The sequence below is a fragment of the Aplidium turbinatum genome, chromosome 10 (genome assembly GCF_918807975.1).
Source record: "Aplidium turbinatum chromosome 10, kaAplTurb1.1, whole genome shotgun sequence".
In the NCBI taxonomy this organism is placed as follows: domain Eukaryota; kingdom Metazoa; phylum Chordata; class Ascidiacea; order Aplousobranchia; family Polyclinidae; genus Aplidium; species Aplidium turbinatum.
The window spans coordinates 3,058,589-3,081,243 of NC_137481.1; the positions used below are offsets into that span (position 1 = coordinate 3,058,589).

Genomic DNA, 22,655 nt, shown 5'->3' on the forward strand with positions numbered 1-22,655 from the left:
TAAATTTAGTTACGGTAGGCTATTTGGTTTGTATTTTCAACTAAAGTCCCAGACGCCTTCGTCTCTCTGCTCAAACGTCGTATACAGTCTTACATGTCCGTGTGATTCGGCATTGACGTACGGTACATCGGTACGTATGTCCACCAGACATTTGACCACGAAAGTACAGGAGCATCTGAACTTTAAGGAGCAAAAGAAAAGTGCCATTAAAGACCATATCATGGATTGTTATTTTTGCTCTGTTTGAAAATTCTTTACTGACTCATTTAAAATTTTACGCAAAGACAAATCCCAATTCGACAGCAATATTTAGGAAGCACTGTTAATCAAACGCTCTAACTCAAATTTAAACAAACAATTATTTGCTGGAGGCGAGTCTATTCTCTTCAACATTTACTTGATGTTTCACCTTAAATTTTTTCGTAGTAGGCCTAAGGCTATTTATGTAGTTGCCTTTTCCTAATGTGATTTTACCTTCAAGAAGTTGAAATTTATGGCATTGTTATAAATATTTTCAGCTTCCTGATGAGGTTAAACCGAAAACGTTCAACTGTTAAAACTATTTGTAAGTTAAATAATATGTAAAATATATTGTTATAATGCTCAGCCCTGTTGTATTGTTGTGTCTTATTCATTCCTAACCTGTAAGCAAAAGGTATAAATGAGGAGCATACAAAAACTTCATTTTTAGTGGCGAGTTTGGGGGGGCTTGAGCCCCCTTAGCCCCATGCTGAGTGCGCTACAGGGCCAAGTACTAAGCATTAAATATTACCATTACGATTACCTGCAGTCGGAATGATTTTTTTAAACAAGGACCCCCCCACTTTACTTTGTCTGTAGCGACACGGGGCTTTATGAGGGTGCCCCACTTTTGTAGTGAAATATTGCACAGAAGGAAATATCCTAGAAATGTGAATTTTTTTGATTTTTAGTTTTCATTATTTGCCAATTTTCTAAGCCTAAACTGGTCATTTTTCGACATTCCTACCCTTCACAATAAGCATTTCGTCTCAGGTGGCTAGACATTTTCTTGCAATGTTAATGTTAGTGCAATACAAATGTTAGAGCAATTACATTGAAATGTAAGAATGCCTAAAAATGACTTATAGTTATGAGAAAAAGTAATTTTTTTGTTTAGTTTAGCATTACTTTATGTTATAATTCAAAAATTTCAATTTTGAAGCTATTTTTGGAAAGTAGAATAAAAACCGACTTTCTGACGTTTTTTGATCTCATACAATTTCAATAAATTGGTTGGTTAAAAATTTAATTTCTATACGAACAATACACATGGCTATTATTTTGTAAAATATTTTAGCTTTGTGATTTTCATAGCTCCCGTTATTAGCGATTAATTAGCACGAAGCCAAGATAGCCCGTGACATGCGTTCCTCGTACGAAAACAGCTCGTATAAAGATAGGATTAAATCGACTTCACTGATTTCGGCTCCACAAAAGAGAGCTTATGCTTATTTCTACAACAATCTAATTTGACAATTGGTGGAGCAAATTATTACTTGGTAAATAGCTTGGTTTTTTGTATCTTTATCCTTGGACTGACAAAGCCTCACTAATTTTTTTAACTGTAGTGTAATGTTTCGTTGAACGTGTTTGGAAATGGTATATAGAACATTTTCCACTCGGTTACCATTAATCCTGTTCTCACGTGACTCATTATCTTTGCCACCGAAAAAACTCGTAACAGAAAAGGCATACGCAATTAAGCCAGGGATTCTCGATTTTTTAAAATTTGGCAAACGAGTTTTGAACGATTTATTATTAAAATTAAACCATAATTACTATGCATAGCCATGAAGTACTGAACGTTCAAAATAAGTTACCAGCAGGCCTACGCTGTAAACCTTGGTACTGCAGAAGACATTTTTAGACTGATATTAAAATGCAAAAAAAAAATCCTTTTTAATGGTCTAAAGTTTTTTACAAATTTAGATAAAGCTTATGTTGTAAACTTGCATTTATTGAGTTCCATTAAAGATAGGGGATCTCCTGACTACGAAGCAGCAGGCCAGCAATTCTCCATCAAGTATCAGTTCAGTATTTTTTATTAAAAATGCATGGAGAATCAGTAGAACCCTATTTATGGCATATGCATTTCGCTCTACTACTGTAGAACATTATTAGTGCTTTATTTGAAAGTTTCTATTTGAATAAGGCACAAAAAAAAAAAAAAAAAAGTAGGCGCAACAAAAAATAATAACAAAAAAATAGGCGCAACAAAAAAACAGGCAAAAATTACTAGACAGCCTCGACAATCCCCTATAGGTGTGCTGCAATGCTCGTTCAGTGGTGATAGGTTATTTTGTTTGGTTTATGCTATTTCACAAATACATATTTCGCACGCATTGAAAGTTAACTGTGTTCAAGAAAATTTGACTTAAAGTGAAAAAAACTTGCACTGTATAAGCATCAGATATAACTGCGTTGTCTGTATTCAGAATATTCGTTTAAACAATGGACTGAATTGGGTTCATTCAATTTAGTTCTACAAAAGGGGACCTGTGCTTCTACAATTACACCGGTCAATTGATCGGGAAAAGGTTGCTTTGTAATGAGGGCCGCCCGTTCATCAGGCAAACTCTGCAGTCACACAGCGCGCAAGCTTTTCAGGAAAGCGCAAAAGTGTTTGATTTACCATATTCGTAAACTATACTGGAGTTTTTAATAAACCGGCTACGACAGTCAGAGTATATTGTGAAGGGTAGAGTAAATGGACTACAAACCATTCAACAATAACCTGAGAATATTTGGTGTCCGACAAATTGTTCGTAAGCAATTGTTCGTAAAACGATTGTTCTTAAAATTAATTCTTCGTAAAACAATTCTTCCTAAAGCATTTTTTGTGTGCATGCAGTTAAAATTTGATGTATACGAAGAAATGCTTTACGAAGAATTATTTTACGGATTTCATTTTACGAAAAACAGTTTACGAACAATTGTTTTACGAACAATTGCTTACGAGCAACTGCTTTACGAACAATTGCTTACGAACAATTTGCCTATAACCGAATATTTGATGCTTGTAATTAATATTCCTTGAGTTATAAATCAAGCTGCCAAATCTTACGTTGAAATAACAACTTTTTTCAATTTGGTGAAAAAATAATAATCTCATTTCTCACTTTCAATCAAGCGTTGAGAAAATCTTAAGCGACATGTGTGCCATATCACTACCAGGCATTTGAAGCAGAGATTGTACTTTGGAAGTTACGCGCTATCGCTACCACTACAATATGCAAATAAAGCGCCGCTACCGCTACTCGCTACCAATCGATAAAAAGTAACGCGCTACTGTTACCGCTGCTTGGACCAAAAGTAGTTCGCGCTACCGCTACTTTTAAAGGCTACATCTGTCGTTAATCTGACACTGGAAAGCTCTATTCAAGTACCTTGTGAACTTTAAATGACCTAGACAACGAATGGTATCACCTCTTAGTATAGTAGCCTACCTAATATAGTAGCCTACCTACAAAGCATTGGAAAAACCTTTCAATGAAACTAGCTTTCAGCCATAGATACCAGACGCAATGATTTGGTTTCCAACTAACAGCAATACTGTAGGTGGGTGACTTTTGAAGTTCATGATAGGCTACTTCGTGTGCTATTGTTTTTGCAGAGGCAAAACTATGGGGTAATGTGCGGAAAGCATCAAGTAATAATAATACTTATTTCCTTACGTTCAAACTCGCATCACGATTTTGGAGCAATATATTGCCTGTGGGGTTCATTAAAATTAACACGTCCTAGCGCAATACAAATTTAAATTTGGTGATTGCAAGTTGTTCTTTCTTTCTGGTAACAGCTATGTATTAACTGCTACCCAACCTGTCTTCTTTCTAACTTTGGACTCAAGTTCCACATGTGTTAAGATTGTATACTGTCAAAAAGAGACGGGTTCAATTGTGATGTGGAATAGTCACTGCACACTCTCATTACGGCAAGTCCGTCCGATATATTCGCACATCGTAAAAGAAAGCCGAAACACGTTTGGAAAACACAAGTTAGAAAAATAGAGAAAGAATAACGAGAGATTGTCGCTCAATCGTGACATTGCATCGAAATGATGACGTCATGATTGCGCCACAATCTGTGTTACAATACGGAGACAGATAGCTTGGCGATAATTTCGTGAACATAACTGCAATCTGTAAGTTTCAGTAAAGGAATCATTTTCTGCTCACTCGCCTTGTATAAGTCGAAGATTTCCATCAAAGAGTCATATAATTATATCAACGGTTTCAAAGCATCAATGCGACTCTCCCATCTTGCATACTGCTTAAAATTAAAGGTGGGAAGTAGCGTGAGCAGTGCGGCGCCACATTTTTATTAGAGTAGCGGCTGTAGTAGCGACGCTACTTTTTCTCAATGTGATGGTAGCGTAGAGGCGTTACATTGGTTCAGTCATACTTTCTCTACTCGCTACTATCCAACTCAAAATGAAAAAATGAATCGTTTTAAAGATTTTGACAGAAACACTGAAGTGCATGAATAAAATTTCACCTACAGTAGGCTAAAACTTGTTTTCCATGACGACATTAAAATGGCAATGTAAACAAATATCTATGGTAGGCTACTATACTAAAAGGTGATATCATTCGTTGTCTAGGTCATTTAAAGTTCACAAGGTACTTGAATAGAGCTTTCCAGTGTCAGATTAAAGACAGATGTAGCCTTTAAAAGTAGCGGTAGCGCGAACTACTTTCGGTCCGAGCAGCGGTAGCAATAGCGCGTAACTTCCAAAGTACAATCTCTGCTTCAAATGCCTGGTAGTGATATGGCACACATGTCGCTTAAGATTTTCTCAACGCTTGGTTGAAGATGAAAAACGATTTTATTGTTGTTTTGTTCGTAAATAGGCGAATAAATAAAAATAATAAATAAAAAAAATAAAAGTTTGTAAATAGGCAAATTGTTCGTAAAACAATTGTTCGTAAACTGTTTTTCGTAAAATGAAATCCGTAAAACGATTCTTCGCAAAGCATTTCTTCGGATACATCAAATTTTAACTGCATGCACGAAAAAATGCTTTAGGAAGAATTGTTTTATGAAGAATTAATTTTAAGAACAATTGTTTTACGAACAATTGCTTACGAACAATGTTTTACAAACAACTGCTTACGAACAATTTGTCAGACACCAAATATTCTCAGGTTATTGTTGAATGGTTTGTAGTCCATTTACTCTACCCTTCACAATATACTCTGACTGTCGTAGCTGGTTTATTAAAAACTCCAGTACAGTTTACGAATATGGTAAATCAAACACTTTTGCGCTTTCCTGAGAAGCTTGCGCGCTGTGTGACTGCAGAGTTTGCCTGATGAACGGGCGGCCCTCATTACAAAGCAACCTTTTCCCGATCAATTGACCGGTGTAGTTGTAGAAGCACAGGTCCACTTTTGTAGAACTAAATTAAATGAACCCGATTCAATCCATTGTTTAAACGAATATTCTGAATACAGACAACGCAGTTATATCTGATGCTTATACAGTGCAAGTTTTTTTCACTTTAAGTCAAATTTTCTTGAACACAGTTAACTTTCAATGCGTGCGAAATATGTATTTGTGAAATAGAATAAACCAAACAAAATAACCTATCACCATTGAACGAGCATTGCAGCACACGTATAGGGGATTATCGAGGCTGTCTAGTAATTTTTGTTAGTATTTTTTGTGCTTTATTCAAAAAGAATCTTTTAAATAAAAGCACTAATAATGTTCTACAGTAGTAGAGCGAAATGCATATGCCATAAATAGGGCTCTACTGATTCTCCATGCATTTTTAATAAAAAATACTGAACTGATACTTGATGGAGAATCGCTGGCCTGCTGCTTCGTAGTCAGGAGATCCCCTATCCTTAATGGAACTCAATAAATGCAAGTTTACAACATAAGCTTTATCTTAATTTGTAAAAAACTTTAGACCTTTCAAAGGATTTTTTTTTTGCATTTTAATATCAGTCTAAAAATGCGTTCTGCCGTATCAAGGTTTACGGCGTAGGCCTGCTGGCAACTTAATTTTGAACGTTCAGTACTTCATGGCTATGCATAGTAATTATGGGTTAATTTTAATAAATCGTTCAAAACTCGTTTGCCAAATTTTAAAAAATCGAGAATCCCTGGCTTAATTGCGTATGTCTTTTCTGTTACGAGTTTTTTGGGTTGCAAAGATAATGAGTTACGTGAGAACAGGATTACTGGTAACCGAGTGGAAAATGTTCTATATACCATTTCCAAACACGTTCAACGAAACATTACACTACAGTTAAAAAAATTAGTGAGGCTTTGTCAGTCCAAGGATAAAGATACGAAAAACCAAACTATTTACAAAGTAACAATTTGCTCCATCAATTGTCAAATTAGATTGTTGTAAAAACAAGCACAAGCTCTCTTTTGTGGACCCGAAATCAGTGAAGTCGATTTAACCCTATCTTAATACGAGCTGTTTTCGTACGAGGAAAGCATGTCACGGGCTATCTTGGCTTCGTGCTAATTAATCGCTAATAACAGGAGCTATGAAAATCACAGAGCTAAAATATTTTACAAGATAATAGCCATGTGTATTGTTCGTATAGAAATTAAATTTTTACCCAACCAATTTATTGAAATTGTATGAGATCAAAAAACGTCAGAAAGTCGGTTTTTATTCTACTTTCCAAAAAATAGCTTCAAAATTGAAATTTTTGAATTATAACATAAAGTAATGCTAAACTAAAGAAAAAAATTACTGTTTCTCATAAATATAAGTCATTTTTAGGCATTCTTACATTTCAAAGTAATTGCACTAACATTTGTATTGCACCAACATTAACATTGCACGAAAATGTCTAGCCACTTGAGACGAAATGCTTATTGTGAAGGGTAGGAATGTCGAAAACTGACCAGTTTAGGCTTAGAAAATTGGCAAATAATGAAAACTAAAAGTCAAAAAAATTCACATTTCTAGGATATTTCCTTCTGTGCAATATTTCACTACAAAAGTGGGGCACCCTCATAAAGCCCCGTGTCGCTACAGACAAGGTAAAGTGGGGGGGTCCTTGTTTAGAAAAATCATTCCGACTGCAAGTAATCGTGATGGTAATATTTAATGCTTAGTATTTGGCCTGAAACGTCCTTGGCTTTTAAAGGCTTGTAAAAGACTAATAGTCAAAAACGTTCGCTATTGAATTTTATTTTTGTTTTGTTATAATATTAATTGTTATGATGCTGCTAAGCATTGTTTGTTAATGCTTAATCACTATCGAGTTGTTCCATTTCAAGTCAAAAATTTCTTTCAACAAAGATAACCATCCTTGTATGCAAAATATGTAATACGTGAAATCAAACAAATCAATCAAAATAACAGATCATCTTTGAGGGAGCATTGCAACATATAATTGGATAATTATTCAGTGTGTGAATGTTGGACAACAGTAGAAGCTGTGTTCTCGAAGTGTATCGTCGGAAGGTCAATTGTTTGTGACCTATTCCAAGTTATCGAATGAACGTCATCAGATGATTTCAAATCAAAAGTTTTTGGTTTCCTGAAATGTCAAAATAAGGCTTTGCTTTGTAATGGTTTGGCATGGTCGTACAACCTATAATTTTCAAATAAACAATTCAATTCGTATTGTGAGGTCAAGTGCTACTAAAATAATACCACGTCACAATTTTGATACAAAATATACTTTCAAATAAAACCAATTTTTGGAAATTTTTCAATAAAGCATTCTGTTTCTGTTAGTTGGCCTATATCACTGAACTATGAGTTCATAGGAGTAAGGAATGTCCAACTAAAAATTGAATGAGGCTGTTCACCAGGCATTAAATTAAATAACATGATGCGTTCAGCTGGTGTAAATTAAGTTAAACTATCACACGATGTATAAAGTGACCATCTGCTTTGGATGTCCAACTAATCATAACTGGAAGTAGGTTTAATGTTACAGTCATAGTGATTGGCAAGCAGAGCAAAAAAGTTGTCATTTATGAAACCCAGCAATTTTCAATATCCCATAAAGGCTATTGCCAAAAGCGCGGTCTACCACGATAAATTTTTGCTAACGACATTTTGTCAACTACCAAAAGGTTATTGTTCGATTAGTTTCATCTCACATTGAGTTGTGTGCACCATGACTTAGCATGTAGTTTCCAGTTGTGCTTTTCATCTGACGAATGCCCGCTTGTAGAGATAAGAGAATATAATCTCATGCAATTGAATGAGAATTTTGATTTATTATTTGAGAATCTTACCCGCCGAGAATGCAAATGTTGTCTTCAATCATACAACCAATCAAACAATGAGTATCCGATTGGAATCCATTTAATGTTATCCAATTCGCAAGTGTTGCGCCGCTAGTTTTGCATCTTTCCACTGTTACGACGCCTTTCTTTGTTGCATGACATCCACCTTCAAAGCATACCACGAACATTGGCCCAGTTAATGAACAACCTTAAGTAGTTGCAAAAATTTAGGCAATTCTTAGAAGTGAATTTGAATGCTAAAAGTGTGAAGACATTTAATGGAGATCACTAATATTGTTGAATCTCGGCAGTCGAGCATTGCAAGAATTGACCATGATGGTCGGATTCTTTGACTGGCAAAAACAGCGGTTGAGAACTCTGTGGCATCAGTTAGTGGTACGATACAGGGGCGCCGGAAGCGGGGGAGCAGGGGGGCGAATCCTGGACTTTCAAATTTTCTGTGGATAGTTGGGCAGGGGAGGCAATGGTGCCCTTTTAAGGTCATGTAAGTTACTGCACATTTTGCAATCCGATATAACAATTTCAGCTATTTGCTTTTAGCCTAATTACAATCTTACATTTCTACCTCAAAATAATATGCACGACACAAAATTCTGTAATACAGTAGGTTAACATACATCATTATGACATAGGCATAACATGATGCCCTCCCGTGCCATTGTTCTTTGTATACCGGGCACTTGTATCATTACTCGATAATGAGCTGATAAATGAGCATTATCACTATATCTTAGCTTAAAACTTTAAAAAATTGGCCTTTCAGCAACAAAAGTGTCCTTTTTCATAATCCAGCCCCCCCCAGTCAAAAATCGTTCCGGCGCCCCTGGTACGATACTGATGGACCCAGCTTCATAGGAAAAACACGTGTCTATCGCTGGCAATTCTTACGTCAATTTTCACCAAACTAGATAGCTCAGAAACAAATGTTCATGGAAAAGTCTTGATGGCTAGCGTAGCTACATCGGTATAGTTAGCGAAACGCAATGCTAACTTGTACATTGCTCACTCTCTTTGATGTTTTCGGCTCTTACAATACACACAAGCATGTCTATTGCAAGGCAACTGATGGCGTCCCCAAACAGAGACATCACATCTAACCATTTTGTTTTCTTATAACTTCAACATTTCCACAACTAGACATTAACTTTGCTAATCATAGTGGGGGATAGTTTTAATTTCAAGTTCAGCCCTAATTTTAGAATACAAAAGTACATTCTAAGACCACTGATAAAGTTTGTTTTTAGTTTTAACCTAAAGGATCACAAAATGTTACTTACCAATCGCGTAAAGGTATTTATCCGTAGGCACAACAATGAAAGATACTTTTGCGTGGCTCAGCGGAGATACAAAATGCCAATCTACAGTATCAGATATATCTGGGTTGTTTGAGCTTTTTTCTGAAGTTAATACTGGAAGACCATCTTCATTTATACCGCCCAATACATATATACCACCTGAAAGGAAATAATGTATATTTTGACATAAACCAGCATTGAATTGCGGTGACTGTTGTAGTATTTGTAATAATATGCTTGTTCTGCATCAATGTCGGCTACAGCTTCAGCCGGCGAGGAAGATGTATAACGTTCTCGCCGGCTGAATCTGTAACCGACATTGTTGCAGAATAAGAAAATAAAGTATCAAGAAAATGAAGTATCAACGAAAATGAAGTATGAAGATGTGTTGCAGAACAATCATATTATTACAAATACTACAACAATGACTGTTACTTCAAGTTGTGTGTAGAGACTCTTTCAGCGTAACGTAATACATATAGTTTATGTTCGCCCCGTTAGCTCAGTGGTTAAACGCCGGCCTCAAGATCAAGCGGCGCTGGTTAGGCTCTCGCGGTGTGCGCTTGAGCAACGCATTTCAAGACTGCTAATTTCAGTAATCGATATGCATTGGAATACATTATGACATTCTCAATATTTTCACTCTTAAATTTTGATTAAAGCTAAAGTGAAAATCACTTGATAAATCACCTCAGATAAATTATTAAAACTGCATAAACTAATACCACAGGTTAGTTTGTGAAATGTCACATAGTTCACTAATACAGAAGATGTTTTCAGCTGAATATTCGAATAAGTGTTTTTAAATAGATACATTATTAACAATCTCATACTTTCATTAAACTTTTAGTGTTATTACAAAATCCCAAGTTCAAGTAAATGTAATCGTAATCGTAATCATTAGTCGTAATCGTAATCCTATAATGAATTTAGAATTGTAACGTATAATTTCAAACCTTCACCTTTATTGGCTATTAAACAATGCTTCATCCTGGGTGTTTTGCAGTCCTTGCGCATGTCAACTTCTTTCCATCCAACCATCTTGTCATAACGAGTATCGGTGAAGCAGAGTTTAAGGAGACGCGTTGAGGCCGATTTTCCTCCAATCACCACAATTGAATCGAGTTTATCGAAATCTAAATAATTGAATTATTGTCAGTGACATAAATATTAACCATAGACATATAAAACCATGCAACCACACGGCATTTAACATCATACATTAGAGTGAACATAAAATTATAAACCACGTACGATTTCGGCCATACTCAAGTTAGCCCTTCTCAAGTAACGAAAATAACTACAGTATAATAATAAATATAAATAATTAATTATAATACAAAACCTTAAGCGAGTAATGTCGGTCTGGAATTGCATGCGGGAAAGTGATTTTCTGATGTCTCTGGATTTATTAATATTCAATTGATCACTGAGAATATGTCCTTATAATCTTTGTAATGTATTGTATCGAGTTTAAATTTAACAGTTGTTATTGCGTTCATAAATGTAGTTGCACTGATGAGAATTCAATATTCAAAAACGCGTTCTGCAACACTGTTTTTTGCACTCTGCAATGCCTGATGCAGATTTACCTGTAATGTCCGTCACGCATTGAAGCGGTGATCTGATCATGAAATTTTCAACGATTCGAGAAAAAGTTTTCTCTGCCTATAAAACGTTGTGTGGTAGTTTTATCAAATATTTCTGCAAACTTCCTTGGTTTCGCATTATCTGAATTTTCTCAATTAGCTACTCTCCAAGGCGTATATGATCAATCAGAGTTGACTCTGTCGAGGTAACAATCATAGATGCTCCTGTAATCGGTAACTGAAACTTTTGATAAATTCTTATTTCTTTTCGAATTGACATTTACTTTAAAAGGTCGTCGCTAATTAATTGGATACGCTACTATATTACATTGTATTATAATCACTGAAATCATATTGAATTGATATTAATAACAATACCGTGTATTAATTTTCATCGCTTATCTAAGTACTGTAAATTAGTATACTTCGGTAGATGTTCATTGTAATGGCTGTTTTTGCTTTGAATATTTAGTCTGTTTAAAAAAAAAAAAAAAAAGCCTTAAGCGAGTAATGTCGGTCTGGAATTGCATGCGAAAAGTGATTTTCTGATGTCTCTGGATTTATTAATATTCAATTGAACACTGAGAATATAAATGAAAATACAATAATTTATGGTAAAAATTAGTCATTTTCGTTACTTGAGAAGGGCTAACTTGAGTATGGCCGAAAACGTTCGTGGTTTATAGTTGTATGTTCACTCTAATTGTATGATGTTAAATGCTGTGTGGTTGCTTGGTTTTATCTGCCTATGGTTAAAGAAAGTCACCTCTCTACCAAAATTGTAACATAAATATTAGTTCATGTCAAGCGCCACAAATAAGGATCCACATTGCTCACATCCGTAATGCAAATGCCGCGTATAATTGAAAATCAAGTGCTGAGATTCAGTGTTTTTTTTTTGGGCAAGATGCAATTCGCCTTTTTTGCTCCTTTACCGACTGTATGTGCCATACCCCTGTTTATGTTATCAGCCGCCACTTACTTTTAAGACAATCCACTACCATTTATCACATAGAAATAACTACATGGTTGTATTAATTTTGAATGTTATAAGCATACAAGTAAACGGATAAAAGACTCAATCAAATAGAAGTAGAGAAAAATATCTCAAGAATGAATTTCGAAAAAAGTGTGGCTCTTGAAAACCACATTTGCGAGTAATCTTGCAAAACAATTGGCTGCTAAATCAACCAAATTTTCGATTAGGCTACATGTGCCTTTGAAGTTATCATTTTTGGCTGCCAGTTTATAAATAGTGTCGCTTGTTTGTTTGTCTCATAAAACAACAAAATTTTAGAAGTATTAATCAATTAGTCATGATGTCTGCCACATTTAGGTATTATATCTTTCAAAAAAAATGATTTGAAGGTGGAAACGTTTTTTGCTTGACATGACACGTGTGTAACCTATATTGGTTATCACATGTATCACATATAACATGTACACTTATATCACATATACCATATTATAAAACATGTACTCTTTGCATTAAATGCAGTTGCTATTCACCAAAAAACTTCAACAGACTGTTTTACCCTTATTGAGATCAAAAAAGCTTATTGTTCCAATAAAAAAACTTAACAAAATGTTTATAATCTAATAGTTTCTATTTGAATAAGAAGTTTTGATAACTCCAAAACAATGAAACCATCTGTTAACGGTTTTAGGACAATAGGAACTACATTTTGCGTAATTCGTTCTGCTCAACTTACCAATATTAGTTTAATATAATATATTAGTTTGGATAGTTGATTTTGAATTTTTGCCCTTAGACTCACGAAGCCTTTGATTCGTTATTTCTGGAGTAGTTTCACTCACCTGTAGAAGGTTTGAATCACTTATGCAAGGCAGGTTACCGAGGTTGACAGAGTGAAGTTTGAGATTGTTGAAGTATTGCTAGCGGAAAACTGCTTGATGTACTATCATCATCAACAGTATCATAGCCGATGCGGCCTTTGATGAACTAGATGCTCAGTTCGTAAATTTTTCCAGTGTTCCCTTTGTCGCGCAGTGTCCCAAAATGTTCTTGGTTGGCTGATTGATGTATTGAAATTGGATATAAATGTTGTTCGTTGTCTGCCACGAGCACGTTTCCCGAGAAGGCGGCCGCTTAGCCAGAGATTTTCGAAATCTTCTTTTCTGATAATGTGACCGAGAAATTTGAGTTGCCTTTGAGTTATGTTGTTCAATAGTTCCTTGTCTTGATGTAGGCCTATCTGGTTTAAAACTTCTGCATTTGTGCATTTGTGATTTGCATTTGTGATTTACTATAGGTGCCGCTAATTGGAGAGCCGTCCTGAAATGCACTTCTCAAGCGCACACTATGAGAGCCAAACCAGCACCGCTTGATCTTGAGTCCGCCTCTTAACTGCTGAACTAACTGGGTGGATATTGATGTAACATAATGATATATGTACGTCCGTCATCTTTTTTACGAGTATGTTCCCTTTGAGTTTGCTGTGACGTTGTTCAACATCCAAACATTTTAGTCATGTGCTTGTTTGTGATACGGAGATTGGTCTTTGTCGTTGAGTACTTGTCCCGTCACCTTGGTTTGGTTTTTGAATCTTTATCCTCGGACTGACAAAGCCTTGATAGGTTATTCCTGGTAGTTTCGCATACTTGTAGAGGCTCTTGACGTGTAAGTCATCCCTCACCATGTAAGTCATCCCTCACTATTCAAGACTACTCAGGCTACTATTCCATTTGTAATCAAGCTGGTTGGTTGATTTCTGCGGCTTCTAGAATGTAATTTGTAAAAGGTAATACGAAGAATTCTATTCTCTGGAAGATGCAGTTGTAAACGAAGTTCCTTTTACCCCAAAGTTGAAGTTCTTTTCGTTGTGATGGAGTTCATAATGTAATACGCCAGCATGCTAGTGTTTTGGTAGTGGGATTGTCAGTAGTTCGGTGTTCTCATTTTGATGTGTTCGGATTCTGTTCTTCTGAAGCTAGAAGTCAAGCTAATAAATAACGCAGTCTTAAAGAACTCTGTCTTGAGGTCAAATATTATTCTGTCAAACCAGTCGATAAATAAGGCAGTAAAGAAGACTGTCGTGTCCTGGTCATTCCACGCCAGTTCTGACCCCGGTTCTGCCCAGGAATGTCGCCGTCAGCATGGACGGCTGCATATGAGCGCGCGTGTTAACTGCCACGTCCGCTACACCGTTGACAGAATGATTCGTGTAGTCGCTGAGGTCATCCTCAAAACTGTCGGAAAGGAGAAAAGGAACTCTATGATTAATTCGATCTTAGATGCAAGGAAGCAGTGGCCTATATTTGAAGCAAAGAAACGCTGTGTAGTTTAGTTTAACATCCAGGTGTGGCTTTAACTCATTACTTTTCAATTATGTTTCGTTTCACTGTAGCCTACCTATTGAAAATAATTTACCGTCAAGTAGAAAATTATATTTTTCCATACCACCTGGGGTAAGTGGTTAGGAGCACATCATCACATTGAAATTTTAATACTTTATTTAGTATGGCAAGCCTCACCTAAATACCGATTTATGCAACAATCTGACAATTTTATGTGAAAATCAACCCACCCTAATATATATATATATATCATGAGAATATCAAACATAGTTATTAGTCTCTAAACTATTGACAGCCTGTTTCGCCCTAAAAGGAGGTTTATCAGAAGGTCCTTATTGAAATAGAATCATAAGAATGTCTTGTAGCAAACCTGTGCAATCAAGCATGACATTGGCAGCATGGTATGGGCATGGGCTTGGAAGAGAGGGTGCTTTTTCCCACTGCAGACAAAATGCTTTTCTGCCGTCCTCTTCAAAAAGTTGTATCCGATAAACAAGCTCAGTTGCTTCACCATGAACAACAATTCCAATCACATACAAATAGCGATGAAAGTACACAAGGCTCATGATTCCATCGCTTAACATCTGAAAAAAATAAGCGAAATCAAGAAAAAGGTTAATACAAAAATAGGCCTACTAGTAAAATTATCGAGGAAACACATTGTACTAAAGAATCAAAGGCTGTCTATAAAAATCGTGGGTTGGCTGAAAACTATTCAATGTTCTCATAAAATTTCATTTCACTATCAGCGATCCTGTGCTCCTAAAACTATCTCGGTTTGGTTTCAAAAGCAATGAAATACAAATCATGATTATGGCATCACATCAACACGGTCAGGACAAGATTCTAACCATTAGATTCAAACGCATAAAGATGTTCACAGGATATTTCTAAACTGAATAATTTTAGATCCAAAAGCACCTGATCAGTGCTGATGATTCACTATCAACTTCTTGCCTGTGATGACGATTCATTTGTTAGAAAGCAAAGCTACAAACTAGTAATAAAAACAATAGATTGAGTTTCGCTTTAGCAGCATGATCGTTGATTATTTTACAATGTATAGTAGATACTAACGACCTAGTTTAGCCATATGCTGCAAGTTTGCTGAGGTAGTAATGCTTTGCACAAGCTTTTGGAACTGTGTAATTCGTTATTACCACAGTGAACTCGCAACATCAGGCTAAAACAGGTCGTGCGTATCTAACATTGTAAACTAATAAAAACAACATTATAGGCTACTGAAAATATATTCTGTTGAAGTTATTTTGACTTATGATACCTGTCCTGTTGCATTTTGAGCTGCAAATGTGGAGGCACCTTGAGCTTTAATTGTCGAGGCACCTTGAGCTTTAACCCTAATTCCTGTGAGGTTTTTTGGCCAGTTGATTTGCGGGCGGTTGGGTCGGTTCGACACTAGCACTTTGAGCTTGTGTAACTCCAAAACTACACAAGATAGAACAATCAAATCTTCACATGATGTAGATAATTCATCTGACAATACAGCATCGAAAATCTTTTGCAATTTGTTTAACAGCACAACTTGAAAAATCAAATAATTTGATCGCTGGTCATATTTTCTTATTTGATTTGAGGAACCGCTTCTTAATTACTTTATAATTGAGTGTGAGGGGCGGATTTTTTTGTGTTGGCCTTTAATAGTTCACGCGTGGATGACGTCTACGTCTAAGGGCACAAAAGCGGCTGACTGATAAATTACGTTGCAATACGTTACAAAAACGAGGCATTGATTTCAGATTCTTTCAACCCAACCAACTACTTTGCTCCAAATGACATAAATGTCCAAATTTATTGAGAAAAAGATATAGGCCTACACCGTTTTGTGAAAATAAGCTTTTGAAAACCAACATTTGAATAAAAAGTTTGAATTTATTGAGTTGGTCCTAATAGTGTTTCTGCTGAGATATATCAAACTTTTGAATCCTCGTAGATAAAAAATAATTTTGTAATCTCTCAAGCAACTGCAAAATTACCATTTAGGTAAAGATTCAGTGCTTATACAATATGGGCAATGTTTGTCAAAGCACAATAATTTAGTTGCGCGTGTTTTTCCACAAAAGCAGAGCAGTTTAGATAGCCGATGTCAAGTTCTTTTCAGTATTCTTTAATCTCTTTGTTTTATAATACGTTTTAACAGCATCCATAAATATTTATATGAATATAAGTGTACCGGTCCATGCAGAAGTGTATTGGCGGGTCAAGAACTCACTCCTTGTTGTTTTCCGATAAGAAATCAACAACAAAAAGCTTACCACATCAGTTGGTTTGTTTTATGAGATAAACAGAGTTTTGTCAAAAATTTTCCTACTACTTCTTGTTATAAGTTAGAAACAAAATGTATTGGCCACAGAAAGCAATGTAAAATGACATCTTTTCAGCATGGCTTATCGTATGCTCTCTGATAATTTCAAAGAAACTCAGATGTAATTAAAAGATTAATCAAAGCAACTCAAAACTCTAGGTTGCAAACAAAACGCGGAATCATTACGGTTAAATGCGTTACAACAAAGCCAAGTCATGAGATATCTGCGTCGCAGTTCCACGCACGGCGGCGGTCAGTAATCCTATTAATCCGTATAATTTGAAAACAAAAGGGCTAGCTAGTAGCAAGCTAAAATATCAGAGTATGTTATGAAAATCATGTCATATCCCTGATACTATAGACAATAGCAACGTCATTTAAAGCGGAATAAATACTTGAATAATTTTTAGGAAAAGTCAAAATTTTTTAAAGGTGTGGATCGCGTAGTTCTTTAGTGATATTGCTTTGAAAAGTACCAAGTCCCCACCGACCCCCCCGCCACAAGACAAACGGTTAAATGTCGAGGCACCTTGAGCTTGAGATGTCGAGGCACCTTGAGCTTTAAATGTCGAGGCACCTTCATCATTAGTTGCTAAACCTGATGATTTTACAGATTGACGAATCGTTGCTTGATTTTGAAAATGTTTTTTTCTTATCTTTTCTATCAGCTCGGGTTCTCCACCACCTCGAAACGAAACAGTTCCAGGAGCAGTCTTAAGCTGGCGAGGAAATCTTAACACAGTCATGGGATTCCAAAGGTGCTCTTCAGATTTTGACTCGTCTTCATTTGAATCTTCTTCCTCTGTTTTTTCTCTAACTCGACCAGTAACAATTTGAGGATTGGGTTGACTACAAGCCGAACTTGTTGATGCCAAAGAAGGAGATGTGACAGATAATCGAGGTACTTTTTTGGGGCTAGCCAGAGAACCATCAGCAGTTGACTGACGTTTTGAAAAATCTTCTTTAGGGTTTAACTTTTCATTTTTTGTTTTTTTATCAACTCGACTTAACTTGTCCGGAGTCGATTGACTACGCTTAGAACTTGTTGCGGCCCCAAAAAGACTGGAAAAAGGTGATTGAAGCAGTTTTCGTGGACTGAACGACTCTTTTTGAGTGGTGTTGACGACGCATTCAAGAAGAAGATATGATTCATCGTCGACCGCAGCCAAAGAATAGACCACCGTAGTCGTAGTTTTGATTTCTACACAAATTTGTATAATATGTATCAGACAAGGAGTAAATTAGCCTTGTATATAATATATTATAAATTTAGCCTTGTTGAAATAAAATGTCTAAAATTTCATGGAAAAATAAAATCACAAACGAAGATGAACTATTTAAAATGCAAATCAAAATGAAAATTCTTCAAACAATTAAAACAAGAAAATTGAAGTATTTTGGACATATGATTCGAAATAATTCTATGCTGAGACAACTGCTAAAAGAGAAAAATAAATAAAAAATGAAATGGTGGCAGACTACCAAGAATTTGGACTAATGATACTAAAGACTGGTCAGGACTTGATTACAAAATTGTAATAGAAAAATATCACGACCGTGAAACTTGGCACTTCATTGCCTCCAACCCTGGACGAGGGGAAAAACTTAAAGATAATGATGAAATAAAACGAGGAAAACGCTAAAATACTTATACTTACTTTTTGGTGCCGAAAGCAGTTTTGATAATTTACTCATTTTCTATCTTCAGCTTAAAATATGCAATTGATCCCAACAAAAATAAACCCACACAAAACGCTTAAACGTCACCAAATAAAACTAATAGGCTAAAAATGCAGTAGGTAAAATTTATTGCTGTTTAATTTCATACTGATTTTAACTATTGAGTGATCTAGTTTTAGAAAAAAGAAACCATGATAGGCCACAGAAAATGAATGCAATCTATGGATAAACAAACTTTGTTGAAGAATGCAGAAGGTCTACGCTTCAGCAACCTCTCATTCAGCGAGCTGTACGTATGCTTTTGTAAAATCAACAATGCAAAGTAATTGACTACAGTGCAGTAGGAAGTTTGATAGTCACATAAGAAAACTACTGCGTAAAAAAATTCGTAAGTCAATTCACACAACGTAATACAGTTGTTTAAACGTTAAATGATGTCAAAATCTACACAAGGATGTGTGTTTCTGATATCAACGGCTGAAAGGAGTTGTATTGTGCAAGTAAGAAATAAGTAAGATTTTCCGAATTAATTAAGAATTAACTCTAAACTAAGAATTAACCATAATCCTACTTTTTTTAAAAAGATTTTGTGCACAGCAAAAATTAATATAAAGAAAACAATTGACTTCGATGGGCGTCGAACCGTTGTTCTCACGAACATTAGGCACAAGATAAAACCACTAAACTAAACATGCCAAAATGCATGAAAAAATGTTTGCATTCACATGGTATTAATACAAACTCTATGCGAAGTAACCGACAGATAAATTTACCGCACTCGGTAACCAATCATGGCTACACTTACCAAAATATGTAAATGAGATAGAAAGTTCGTGAGAAAAAAATTCGCTTCCGACTTAGTAGTTCCACGGTTAATAGGCCCAGCGATGGTAATAAGCCCAAAATTGTCCGGTCCTCAGGTGGGTTTAATATGCGTGGACCACTCTACTACTTTCTTAATCTAATTGAAAAACGCCTGTACCTAACATCAAGGATTTGATCAATAATACTTTTACGCAAAGCATACTTTCTGACTACAACAAAGTTGTTTTTTATCAAATTGACAAAAACCTTGTCAAACAAAAAAGCTTTCGTTACCAGTTGTCCAAACATGTTGACCATCTCGTCGTTACAAACTAAGCTTGGTGAAAAATTTCAGCTCAAAAGCTGCTTTGTAGTCGATTCCTAGAAATTGCCAGATCAACATAAAAGAACGTTGAAATGTCACAAAATGAAACATTTTTATGAAAAGATTGAAACTCAAAAATCAACAGAGACGGAAATGCAATTTTGCCTTGAAGCTAAAACGCAGAAGGAAAAAAACAAAAAAACTAAACGGACGTTGTTTGATAATAATTTATTTGCATCAAATTAACAGCAAATAGGATTGCTTATCTAGGGCAAGTTTTTGCAACTTTGCAACTTTTTACAGCTTCAGGCAGCTTGCTAAATACTCAGAATTTATGTAGTATGATGTTTTAAGCTGTTTGTAGGAATTTTATATTACAACTTTTTGCAACTTTTTTATATTTTTCATGCAACTTTTTATTGCAACTTTTATCAAATATTGCGGGAAATGTAAAGGAGTGATTTAAAAAACATGCTATAAAACTATTTCTAGTATGGCTCTATTCTTTTTGATTTGCAAGCTGAAAGTTCAACAACCCCAGCCAAGCACGACAGCGCCCGAACTAACTTAGTAGAGCAAGTTTTTGCAACTTTTTTTACAGCTTCAGGCAGCTTCCTAAATACTCAGAATTCATGTAGTATGATGTTTTAAGTTGTTTGTAGGAATTTTATATTGCAACTTTTTTCTGTTTTTCATGCAACTTTTTACTACAAATTTTGTTAAAATTAAATGCAACTTTCTCACGTTTTTAGTGCAACAAAAACTTGCCCTATAACAGTTGATTTGGATGTTGTGCTTTTTAAAGGTGTTGATTTAAAGTCATACTAAAGGAAAAACTTGACTTGGCGATTTTCCACGTTCTTTGTGTTTAACATGCTACCATAAAACGATTTTGAAAAAAAATTGGCCCCATTGCGGTCTGACCACCATTGCGCGCGTGCTTTTATCAGAGGTTTCAAAACCGGAATGGGCTTGAGCAGCGAAGCGTGCGATTATACAAGCAAAAGGTATATAAATTTCCACCCCTAAGGGTGGTGTCTGTTTTCCACCCTATGCTTCTGTAGGGTAGATTTTTCCACCAAAAATGGTGGATATTTTCACCCTTGAGCAATGGTGGAAATTTCCACCCCCAGCAAAATCCACCCTAAACTGTGGAAATTTCCACCCTAGTCTCTGTTTTCCACCCTAGGCCTATACACTCATAGGGTGGATTTTTCCACCACAAAAAATGTAAAATTCCACCCTTCATCTAAGGTGGAAATTTCCACTTCAGTAGCATTTACTCTCAGGCTGTCTAAATTTCCACCCTTTAAGATGGTCCTAGTTTTTACCTTATTCCTTTTGCTTGAGTTGGAAATGTCCACTCTACAATTCAGACTGTTTTTTTATCGCATTAATTCGTGTTCCTGTATTTTTTTGTTGCACTTTCAGCCTCCCTATCCGTCAGGTTGCGTAAAAAGTGTTCCTTGCACAAATGTTTTTCAACCTTCTTTGAGCCACGGAACACTTTATGTATTAAAATAATGTTGCGGAACACCAAATCGGATTTTACAATATGGGCTAATCCATAATGCAATAAAATAAACAATACAACAACAGTTTATTCACTTTCAGTTTTTCTCAATGCGATATCTTGGCCTGTTTGGATGAGCACAATTGCACAAAGTTGATATTCGGGCAGGAATTGCAGAAAGGCAAACGCAAAGCCGATGTGATATTAATTTTCGACCTGTGTTCCATAGAACGCTAGTCCATTTTAACAATTTCTTGCGGAACACCTGACGATCTTTTACGGAACGATATAGTGTACCGCGGAACACAATCATGTTAAAAATCACTGCCTTACACCAGCACTACCAAATTGTTATTCAAAACTGATTTATTAAAGCTTGCACAGGTGTGCTAATATCAACGGAAACCGGGAAATGTCACACAGGTAATTTAAAAGTTGTAGCGTTTCGGCGACTTCTTGGGGAAAGTTAATATAAAATATCGAATACGTGTACAAAAGCAGAAGCAGTGCAGTTTCAGGCTCCTCGATGTGGCATAGCAGTTGCTTGTGCACGTAGGCTATAGAGAAAATCCCTCGGATGTGCTCCGGATAAGGAGTTGTGATTGTGACTTTTGTCAAGCTGAAACTGTCATCCTGTAAAACAATATGTAACATTAGCATTGATCCAACCTTATACGAATTATTGGCCTATGGTAAAACTGATTATACTTGGAAAAGGTATAGATTTATATGATGCAAACGAATTCTGTTGTTGTGGCAGACTACCATCTCAGTGGCACACAAATAGGCTATACAGAATTATTGGCAATGTAACAATTTCGTACCAATATAAAAATGGCAGGCCAATGAAGTATTCAGCAGCAAAATGCGACCCTCGAAAAACTGTTTACAATCTGATTAATAAAATATTTATTCAATAGAATTCAAATTTCAATTCAATTTTGATCATCTCATCTGCATTTCATTTTTAATTTCATCTTCAATTAGGCAAAACAAAACGTTTTTTTTTAAGAGCTGTAACTTTAGTTCTCATTTTGTATGTGTGCAAGATAAAGCAGTTTCTCAATTGTTTAGATTAGACCATAGTTTTGTTGTTATCCTGTATATTTTTGTCTAATCTTTAGTATTTCTTATTCAAGGTATAAGATGTTGTAAAGGCTTGATAAAGACTACTAGATGCATATTGCATAACCGAGAACGATTGTAATGTCGTTTTTGTTTTTACAATGTTAATTTGCAATGTAAATTTATTTATGGTTAAAAAAAACTCCTTTAACATGAACACTTTGATTTTTTTCAGAATTTGTGCATAAAAAAAAAAAAAAAAAATTCGTCATGACACGGTTTTGTTTTCAAACGTACTTACGTTTCTAGAAAATAGGGCAAACCAAACACTTCGAATTGCAACATTGCCGGATTTCGAAACGAAACTAAGACAAAGAAATAAAAAAACATAAAAATAAATTGCTTTTTTAAAATTAATCTTAAAGCTACTTGAAATTATTGGTTCGTTTCAGTTTCAATTCTTTTATTTAGTTTTGCTTCTCAC

At 35.5% G+C, this 22,655-nt stretch overlaps 1 protein-coding gene across 1 annotated transcript; it reads right to left on the minus strand.

The window, feature by feature from the left end:
- Positions 1-7,367: 7,367 nt before the first annotated feature.
- On the minus strand, positions 7,368-18,479 carry LOC145778374 (uncharacterized). The gene is made up of 8 exons (XM_082589849.1): positions 18,443-18,479; positions 17,314-17,985; positions 15,744-15,907; positions 14,832-15,045; positions 10,517-10,690; positions 9,537-9,713; positions 8,248-8,404; positions 7,368-7,538 (listed from the first exon to the last, which is right to left on the minus strand). Exons 1-8 carry the CDS (start codon positions 18,477-18,479, stop codon positions 7,400-7,402), a joined length of 1,734 nt encoding a protein of 577 aa, XP_082445975.1. The 3' UTR covers positions 7,368-7,399.
- Positions 18,480-22,655: the final 4,176 nt, after the last annotated feature.